The following is a 10,592-nucleotide window of genomic DNA, read 5'->3' as shown; positions in this document are numbered from 1 at the left end:
TTAAGGAAGATTATTTTTTATCTTCAAATTCCAGAAATCAAGCAACCAAGAAGCAGTTAGATATTTTCCATAAATTAACGACCTCAATTTCTGTTTTCTTTGATGAACTTTGTATGCAAATGTCTTTAAACCTTCAAACAGCACTTTAACCAGAAACAGATCTTTCAAAATATTTTGTGCAATGAAAGTTTTCCTTTTGCTCAAAGCATTGCATGCAAGATTGTACCGTTGTCGTCATGAATGATTTTACTTATGACTTTTCATATGCCCCAGCGAGGACTCAAACCTTACCGCTGCTTGAGTTGTTAAAACGCCGGCTGTTGTTTGGCGACCTACGGACAGCATGGCCTACGGCAGCTACAGAATATCGAAATTTGTTTTCATTTTAGAAACTTTAGTAAAATTGAGCTTTTACTTTAATTTTTTTTTAAATCAACAGAAAAAAATTAAATAAGAGGTTTGAAGGCCTTAGGTAGTTGTTTGGTTTTGATTTTGTTTGGATAAAATTGTTGACCAATTAAAATTAGGTATTGATCTCATTTTTTCGAAATTAAACTTAAATAATTATTTTTTCAGTTTTAAGTACATCACACCTACATTATTGATTTCATACTCCCCGTGGTTAATAACTTATTTCCCAATACATATTAAGAACATGTTTTTCAGCCTTTGGGTATGCAATGTTTAACTGGTGTGGAACTTAAGATTTTTTATGATTAAGAGAAAAAGCTAGGATATTTTAAAATTAAGAATCACAATTGTGAGAAAATTTCTCAGCAAATAAAACACCACGATCTATACACAAGTTTTATCTTTACTGTTCAGTATTGATAATTTTGTTGTTGATAAATACAAACATTATATAATGTAGTAAATTGTAGGTTCAGCACACGACTTTTCCTTATGTTAATATTCTGCTGTTTCATGGATTTTCCTGTGTTTTAGTTGTTTTGTTCGTTTCGTTTCCTTTTACTTATTACTCATAGAAATATCATACTGGTACAGATACCTTAATAGTTATTGACTTTTACACACAGATAGAGGTATATTTTGCATCATTTTCTGCAGTTTTTTCTTTTAGTTAATGTCATTACTTTACTCCTGGTGAATGGATTCCTAATGATGTATTTTTCAACATGAAAAATTACTTCTTTTCTGTAAAGTTCCTAACGCTGTCGCTTCCCACACATGCTCGTAATTGTTTGTTTTTTTTTTCCTATTTCAACCATTTAGCTACACCTTTCTAATGATTCGATCACAAACTTTCAACTTTCTCTGGGATGTCATCCTACGAAACTTTTTTGATTCTTCTTCACCGTTCCCATCAGTCATTCGCATGCTGGCCATTCTAGTGCTCTGGATAAGTATGGATGGAAACCGGCATTTCCTCTAATGGTTACGGTTATAAGTATTCGATGGCTATTTATAATGTATTGTGCCTACTTTGGAGGTGTAGAATTGGAAGGACATAGAGCTAACATTTGGGACAACGTAAACTGTTGTAATTTTTCAATCAGAGTGGAAATAAAGTCAGCGCTAGTGGCCTAAAATGAAACAATTAAAAATGTCTAAAAATGAAAAATCTCTTGAGCGTTTCGCCTGTACTAATCTCATTGCCCATCCGGCTTTGATTTGTTTTGAACTTTAGTTTGTGAATCGCATTCATGATTTTAAAATGAAACTTAAACTAAATACACAATTGCATACAAGAAGCAGTATAAGCATACATAGTAAGGAATAGTCGCATGCGGTTTTCGTTTCCTGCGCCTGACACATTCATATTTTTCTTTTTTTTTCACTATGTTTGTTGTGTTTGAAAAAACCCCTCAGGGTATGAAAAATTATACATATCTCATAATTGTGATTTTTTGTCAGTGTTTTTTTTTGTTCTTTCACGATTTAACTCCGCGACTTTCATACGTATTGGTTATCTTAGCAATAATGTTGTGTTTTCCTCTATATGTATAATGTTAAGCTTATCAACAATCGGAAGCTATGCCTAGCGAGATTTTGTATAGATCAGCGAAATTTACAATAGCTCTATGCAAAAATTCGTATTGTGCCTGAAATTTGGAAAACAAAAATATTGTTTTTAAAAATCTTTTTCAATTGTCAATTAAGTCGAATACTTACATAAGTTTCTATCATTAAACTACGTTGTGCTCGAAGCTTTCTGACTACCGAACAGATATCGATCCGTTTCTCGGTTTTCAACTGCATTACTAGAATGCACATGGCCACAAATAAGGAGCTCTTGTCCGATCCCAAGCTGAAAAGAAATTAACGTTGTAATCAAGTTTTCGTTAATTGTACATGATAAGGCTCGAGTTGATTAATTAAAAAGAAATCATTAATATACAGTTGCTCACCTGCAGTGAACGGCAATGGTGAAGATATCGTCCTGTTGAGAGCTGTGCTGCTGCGCTTGGTTGACTATTTCGATCATACCGCGGGTCACCTCCGGCACTTCGCCTTCCACCGTTGGCCACCCGTTGTACTGGAACTGAGTCACCTGGATGGTATCTTTTGTCTTGCAATTGGTCACCGTAAACTCCCGCTTCGTATAATACGGCCCACTTTCACTCTGGATGTACGTCACGAGCAAGTTCTCGTATTGCATCTCGTCATCAGCCCAGTACCGGGGACACTTATTAGGACCATCGCCAATCTGAAATGAAAAGGTAACAGTAACATTACTAAGGTTACCCCTTTGAACAGTTTATTTTCGTCTTACCTCTGAAAACATCACGATAGTTTTTATGCGCTGCTCGAAGATCATCCTCCAGAAGTCGAAAATAGTGTTCTCCATCGGATCCTGGGTAATAATAAAGTTGTTTTCATCGTCATAACCATCAATGAATGATGCATTTATGTAAGTGCAGTTGTCGTGACCCGGTATCGGAGCCAGGATGACTCGATTTTTGTCGTAGGGAACACACGCATCCGATCGATTCTTGGCCTTGTTCTCCTCGCTTCCACCCATGGCAATTGTACGTCGCGAATCGTCTTGGAAGGACTTCAGTCGCTAGAATGTAAATGTTAGCCGTTTGAATATGTTTTTGAAAGAAGGGAAATTTTATGATTTATGATTTATTTACCTGGAATTGTGCTTCTAATTTACTTATATCGGCGTTATCCGATGATGGCTGTTTCAGACTTTCCACGGTTGTAGCTAATGATTTTTGGTCAATTTCAGTATCCCCAAAGTATGCTAACTCAGTAAGGGCTCGATATAAAAATATGTATTGTTTCTAAAAAGAATGTAGTGAGTATTGGAACCCTAAAAGGTTTGCAAAAAAACCGCTAATCTTACCAGTGACTGAACGAGAAAATTTCTTTGATATCGCATATCACAAATTGTGTTGAAGATGGAAACCTGACCCTCCTCGTTCAATTGCTGTGACAGTGTATCGAGGGCCACGAAAGTACCTGTTCGACCAACACCAGCACTGCAATGAACCAGTATCGGGCCACGCTGCAATGAGTATTCTGAATTGATGCGTTTGATGAATTTGGTGATTCCTTGTGGGTGTTCCGGTGCCATGAAATCCTTCCAGGTCAGATAGTGGAACTGAGAAATGTATCGAGTGTCTTCTACATCTTCGCCAGCTGAGTTGATAGATCGTTTTGTAACCTGAAATAAGGCCATTATGAGACGAGCGTATTCCACAAAACTAAACTACATACCTTCAAATTTCTCACAATATAATCGGCATAGTAGCTATCGGAAGTAAAAGTAATGCACAGCTCTCCATACTGTGTCGAGTCGTTAATATTCTCCGGCCAATATTTGGCACATTTCGTTTTATTGTACTCCTCCAAGTTGGTCAACATGACAATAATTTCCAAATGTTGCTCCCATATCATTCGCCAAAAATCGTTCACCGTACTGTCCATGGGTCCTTGGGCGCAGATAAACTTTTTACGTTCCTTGTAACCGATTACGAAATTGGCATTGATATAATCAGAGCCAGAGAGACCGTTCATCGTCGACAATTTGACCCGCGTTTGGTCATAAGACTTGATATCCGGATAGCGATTCTTATGTATGTTCTCCTTCAGATCAGAATTCTTCGTTGTACGATCAATAAATTTGTCTGGCAGAAGTTCAAACTCGTGCTGAAAGCCATAGTCCGAATCTTTGTGCTTTTCAAAATATGCTTTGGAAAGATCATCCTTGTTGATTGGTGGAATGACAGGAGGTTTGGCACTGTTATTGCCCAATAGGTGGCGATGATGTACATTTGAATTCCGTCCATGACAAAGGGCTCGCCTGAAAAAAACGTGCATAAGTTATTTATGTTTATAAGCATAAGCACTCGTATGAGAAATATATTACCTAAGTGAATCCCCTAAACTAATTGCCTCTCCTTCTTGCGCAATGTTTTTGCTAAAGTGCTTGTGTAAAAGGCAGAGCGACAGAAGTACCAGTAAAACTATCAGTATCAATCCACAAAGAATTTGAATCACTATGTTCAGGATGTACGATAGGTCCTTACTATCTAGTTCACTGGCAGCCGGAGCCCCAGCACTCATTTCCGCAAAGTACTCACTAAATGTAGACATGTACTGTAAGCCCTGATCCCCTTCTGTCCTCACTGAAAATAAGACAATTTTGCGTTAATTCAAATTCTTATAAAAAATTAAATCCATCAGTAACTTACCAACAACTTCAACAAAACCGGTGTAGTTGCTGTTCGGGTCAAGTAATCCATCGTAAATCTGCTCCAACTGATGGCCGTTTTCGTGATCGTGGAAGCTGTACGCACCGATCTCGCGTTTTTCATGACTAGAAACCTTCAGTTCATCCTCCACTGGGACCGCTTCATTGCCGGTGCGAACTGGGTTCGTGGAATTTTGATTTCCATCCTCATCCTCCCTGTTGATGGCTACAATGATAAGTTATAAATAATAACGACTTACTAACAAAGCCAAACGAATAATTTACCACTATGCTTATCGCTATGATGAAATCTGGTTTTGTACAAACATTGACGGCACAATCCGTTACTGCGGAATTCGTTGGTTTTACCGTCACCGAGGAAAACCTCCGGGCTATAGTTGAGACTAGAAAATATTTCTGCCAGATACGTTCCCCCGTGGGAGTTGTTTAAGGAGTGGACGTCCGCATAACTTGTCACCGCCAGATTATCCGGTTCCGGGAGGGATCCATTTCGCTGACCCAGTCGAGTGAGGTAAACCTTGTAGCAGCAGATCGGACCATTGCGTTCGGTTATCCGAGGCAGAAATAGTTTGAAAATCCACTGATTGTCTTCGGTGCGAAGTTTGCCCCACATCAAGCGACCAATGTTGTCGGGAGTAGTTGCTGGCATCGTGCAAGTGGCGCTGGCCACATCACCTGGCCGTTTGGTTCGCGTCAGAGCTGCTACTTTGACCGTGTAGTTAGTGTTCGGTGGTATGCCATCGTAATCGGTTTTGGTAAACTGCTTTTGGACGTTTTTAATTTTCGGCCCGAATGTTTCGTTCTTCATGGAACCATGTTCACTTCGAAATTGCGACACACCTTCCAATACGACCTGATAGGATTGAACTTTTCCATTGGGTTTTGCCGGAGGATCCCAGTGTACCCTCACGGAATTACGTCGAGAGATATTGAAGTGGGAGCAAGTGACATTCAAATTAAGTGGCATGGATGAAAGACCGTCGCTAGTCGTCCCATTTACTTCTTCGGACCAGTTTCCGCAAACTTTGGCCAATTCACTGCATGCTCGGACTCGGAAACTGTACTCAGTGGCAGTGTCTAAATTATCAAACATATATGGAAGATTGCGTCTATTTTGTGGATAATATGTTTCCCATTTGGAATTATTTTGGCCAGCTAATGAAACAGTTAGATCGTAATATTGAATGTACTCCAGTAAATCAGCAGGAGGGGCTGTCCATCCAATGGTTATGGTAGAGTGAGTATTTCCTGTAACTTCAATAAAAGGTGTAAAACTGGGATCGCTTTCTAGCGTTTTCACTTTGACCGGAGGCGACGGATTACCATTTCCTTGGCCGTTATGAGCAGTCAATTTGATCTCATAATCGGTAGCGGGTTCAAAATTTTCCAAAACAATGGAAGAATTTCTTCCATCTATACGATTGGCATAGTACGTGAATGTTGAATCACCTTTCTTCATAAACTGTGCATTATAATGTTTGATAGGATCATTGCCATCGTTGATGGTCCAATTGAGATAGATTTTGTTCGCACCAACGGCTTTGACGTAATCGATAGTTACTTGAGGTTTGTCAAGCACAAGAAGGGCCATAAGCTTTTTGTCCGTTCCGCTTATTTCGTCAACCATAGCTGATGGGCCAACATTACAAGAGTAGGTTCCATTGTGCGTTTTAGTCACACTAGGTATTGTTAAGGTGGCGTTAACGTGTGTTCCGTTCAGCGCTCGAACGGTGGAATTTCTCAAAAAAATATTGTCGGTGGTATCGTCTTCTTTGAACCATTGAATAGAATTATTAAAGTATTCCAGTGGGTACATGTGTATGACGCAGTACAGTTGAAATTTTCGATCCTGTTTGATTTTTGTTCGCTGTGGGCTCGAAGCGATTATTTTTGGCAAAACTATTTTTCGAACCGAGTACCTTGTGAGCACAGTTTTGTCCGCCCCAAGGCAGGAGTAGTTGCCCACATCAGATGATGTAAAATTGTGTATCGTTATGGTGGAAATTACTATAGGACCAGTCGTTAGTGCATCAGCCGTGGTTGTTGTATCGATAGATTCATCTGCCGACTTATCCTGGTCACTTACAGAGAGCCGTTCGACATCCGCTTCACTGTCTACTATCATAAATGTTATCCTGGCACTAAAAATTTAAAAAAATATTATATTGATTTTGTCAGTCTTCTACAAGTTAAAAAAAAACCCTGATTACTCATATTAATCAAAATTTCAGTCAGTAACAATTATCAAAACTGTGTACCAAATTCTCGAAAGTGATATGCGTTACAATTGAATCATAAATCTATACATGTTTCTTGGTGATAAATACGCCACATGTGTTGGAGCTTATTTTTATCCCAAGTCTATGACTCACCTGCCGTCAGTGAGATTCTTTCCATCCTTCTGCCACAGAGGATTTTCCACTCCAGTAAACTTGCAGGACAACGTGCCATTTTTGCCCGCCAAGAAGTATTGTGACTCAACTAAAAGGAAAACAAATGATTAATCACAAACATGTAGTATGCATACTTTTAGGAAAGAACAGTTTAGTAGGCCTTTGGCAAAATTCATCATTAGGAAAAATAGTTCGTATATTAAGCCTCATTTCAATTGGTTAGCAATTGCTCACAGCAACCCACGACATGTCTAGTCGTCTGGAATGAGGAGTCGCCTCCTGGACGACGTCGCCTCCTTTTGCATCAAATGTATCGACAATGACCATTATGCTGTGAAAGATAGAGCAAGGCGGTATTCGCACCAGCAAGACAGAGATAGCAGCTACGAGCTGTGGGAAGAGTGTCGATGAAGAGCACCAGAATGGATGAAAAATGGGATTCCGATAGCGGCTTGAAATATAATTTTTATCGTACTTTCGACTGCCAGAATTAACTACTTTTAATCAAAAAATTGTCCACAAGCGACGTACCCTTGGATCCGGTGGCTTTACTGGCGAAAATCCGTTCGTTCAGCGACAAAATACAAACAACTAGAAAGCACAAGTGGGCTTGGTTCTTCCACATTGCTCTCCCTCTTGTCGCAAGTGTGTAAATCCTGTCGTCCGTCGTAGTCTTTTCTCAAGATTTCGTGCCGATTTTGATTGCCTTTTAACCCGCTATTGCAACGGAATACTTCCGACTGTCCAAGCTCACACCATTCTCGCAAATGATCTACAGCGATTTCACACACTTTTTCTCATGCTGGTGGCTAATTTAATCTAATTATTTCGCGACAAAATAATGGAAAACAAAAACGAAGGAGGTTTGTCGAAAAGAATAATGGACACTCTTTTTTCCTTCTTTCCACACACTGGCGAATGGCTATGAGGAATGCCCTGTCGAAAAGAACGCCTTTCGGAAAAAAGCTCTTCAAGTTTTGACATTTTCCACTCCTTCGCTTGAAGATCTGTCAAACCGGCGATTGTTGGACAGTGCAACCAGAAAAAAAGATTCTGCGTAAAGATTTTAAACATCCAAAAAATGACAAAAATGACAAAAATGACAAAAATGAAATGACCACAATCACAAAAATGACAAAAATGACAAAAATGACAAAAATGACAAAAATGACAAAAATGACAAAAATGACAAAAATGACAAAAATGACAAAAATGACAAAAATGACAAAAATGACAAAAATGACAAAAATGACAAAAATGACAAAAATGACAAAAATGACAAAAATGACAAAAATGACAAAAATGACAAAAATGACAAAAATGACAAAAATGACAAAAATGACAAAAATGACAAAAATGACAAAAATGACAAAAATGACAAAAATGACAAAAATGACAAAAATGACAAAAATGACAAAAAATGACAAAAATGACAAAAATGACAAAAATGACAAAAATGACAAAAATGACAAAAATGACAAAAATGACAAAAATGACAAAATAAATGACAAAAATGACAAAAATGACAAAAATGGCAAAAACGACAAAAATGACAAAAATGACAAAAATGACAAAAATGACAAAAATGACAAAAACGACAAAAATGACAAAAATGACAAAATGACAAAAATGACAAAAATGACAAAAATGACAAAAATGACAAAAATGACAAAAATGACAAAAATGACAAAAATGACAAAAATGACAAAAATGACAAAAATGACAAAAATGACAAAAATGACAAAAATGACAAAAATGACAAAAATGACAAAAATGACAAAATGACAAAAATGACAAAAATGACAAAAATGACAAAAATGACAAAAATGACAAAAATGACAAAAATGACAAAAATGACAAAAATGACAAAAATGACCAAAATGACGAATATGACAAAAATGACAAAAATGACAAAAATGACAAAAATGACAAAAATGACAAAAATGACAAAAATGACAAAAATGACAAAAATGACAAAAATGACAAAAATGACAAAAATGACAAAAATGACAAAAATGACAAAAATGACAAAAATGACAAAAATGACAAAAATGACAAAAATGACAAAAATGACAAAAATGACAAAAATGACAAAAATGACAAAAATGACAAAAATGACAAAAATGACAAAAATGACAAAAATGACAAAAATGACAAAAATGACAAAAATGACAATAATGACAAAAATGACAAAAATGACAAAAATGACAAAAATGACAAAAATGACAAAAATGACAAAAATGACAAAAATGACAAAAATGACAAAAATGACAAAAATGACAAAAATGACAAAAATGACAAAAATGACAAAAATGACAAAAATGACAAAAATGACAAAAATGACAAAAATGACAAAAATGACAAAAATGACAAAAATGACAAAAATGACAAAAATGACAAAAATGACAAAAATGACAAAAATGACAAAAATGACAAAAATGACAAAAATGACAAAAATGACAAAAATGACAAAAATGACAAAAATGACAAAAATGACAAAAATGACCAAAATGACCAAAATGACAAAAATGACAAAAATGACAAAAATCTCAAAAATGACAAAAATGACAAAAATGACAAAAATGACAAAAATGACAAAAATGACAAAAATGACAAAAATGACAAAAATGACAAAAATGACAAAAATGACAAAAATGACAAAAATGACAAAAATGACAAAAATGACAAAAATGACAAAAATGACAAAAATGACAAAAATGACAAAATGACAAAAATGACAAAAATGACAAAAATGACAAAAATGACAAAAATGACAAAAATGACAAAAATGACAAAAATGACAAAAATGACAAAAATGACAAAAATGACAAAAATGACAAAAATGACAAAAATGACAAAAATGACAAAAATGACAAAAATGACAAAAATGACAAAAATGACAAAAATGACAAAAATGACAAAAATGACAAAAATGACAAAAATGACAAAAATGACAAAAATGACAAAAATGACAAAAATGACAAAAATGACAAAAATGACAAAAATGACAAAAATGACAAAAATGACAAAAATGACAAAAATGACAAAAATGACAAAAATGACAAAAATGACAAAAATGACAAAAATGAGAAAAATGACAAAAATGACAAAAATGACAAAAATGACAAAAATGACAAAAATTACAAAAATGATAAGAATGAAAAAAATGACAAAAATGACAAAAATGACAAAAATGACAAAAATGACAAAAATGACAAAAATGACAAAAATGACAAAAATGACAAAAATGACAGAAAATACAAAAATGACAAAAATGACAAAATTAACAAAAATGACAAAAATTGCAAAAATTACAAAAATTACAAAAATTACAAAAATTACAAAAATTACAAAAATTACAAAAAATACAAAAATTACAAAAATTACAAAAATTACAAAAATTACAAAAATTACAAAAATTACAAAAATTACAAAATTACAAAAATTACAAAAATTACAAAAATTACAAAAATTACAAAAATCACATAAATTACAAAAATTACAAAAATGACAAA

The 10,592-nt window shown here is 35.2% G+C and overlaps 1 protein-coding gene across 1 annotated transcript; it reads right to left on the bottom strand.

Annotated features, from left to right (window-relative positions):
• Positions 1-796: 796 nt before the first annotated feature.
• On the bottom strand, positions 797-7,990 carry LOC129746582 (tyrosine-protein phosphatase 69D-like). Its single transcript, XM_055740312.1, has 12 exons — positions 7,609-7,990; positions 7,057-7,165; positions 4,949-6,825; positions 4,665-4,889; positions 4,340-4,598; positions 3,688-4,273; positions 3,314-3,634; positions 3,099-3,251; positions 2,735-3,025; positions 2,370-2,668; positions 2,134-2,269; positions 797-2,063 (listed from the first exon to the last, which is right to left on the bottom strand). Exons 1-12 carry the CDS (start codon positions 7,700-7,702, stop codon positions 1,980-1,982), a joined length of 4,434 nt encoding a protein of 1,477 aa, XP_055596287.1. The 5' UTR covers positions 7,703-7,990; the 3' UTR covers positions 797-1,979.
• Between the last annotated feature and the right edge of the window lie 2,602 nt (positions 7,991-10,592).

This window comes from Uranotaenia lowii, chromosome 2, assembly GCF_029784155.1.
Source record: "Uranotaenia lowii strain MFRU-FL chromosome 2, ASM2978415v1, whole genome shotgun sequence".
Classification (NCBI taxonomy): domain Eukaryota; kingdom Metazoa; phylum Arthropoda; class Insecta; order Diptera; family Culicidae; genus Uranotaenia; species Uranotaenia lowii.
Note: the sequence above shows the minus strand (reverse complement) of the source record. Positions and strands in the feature narration are given on the sequence as shown.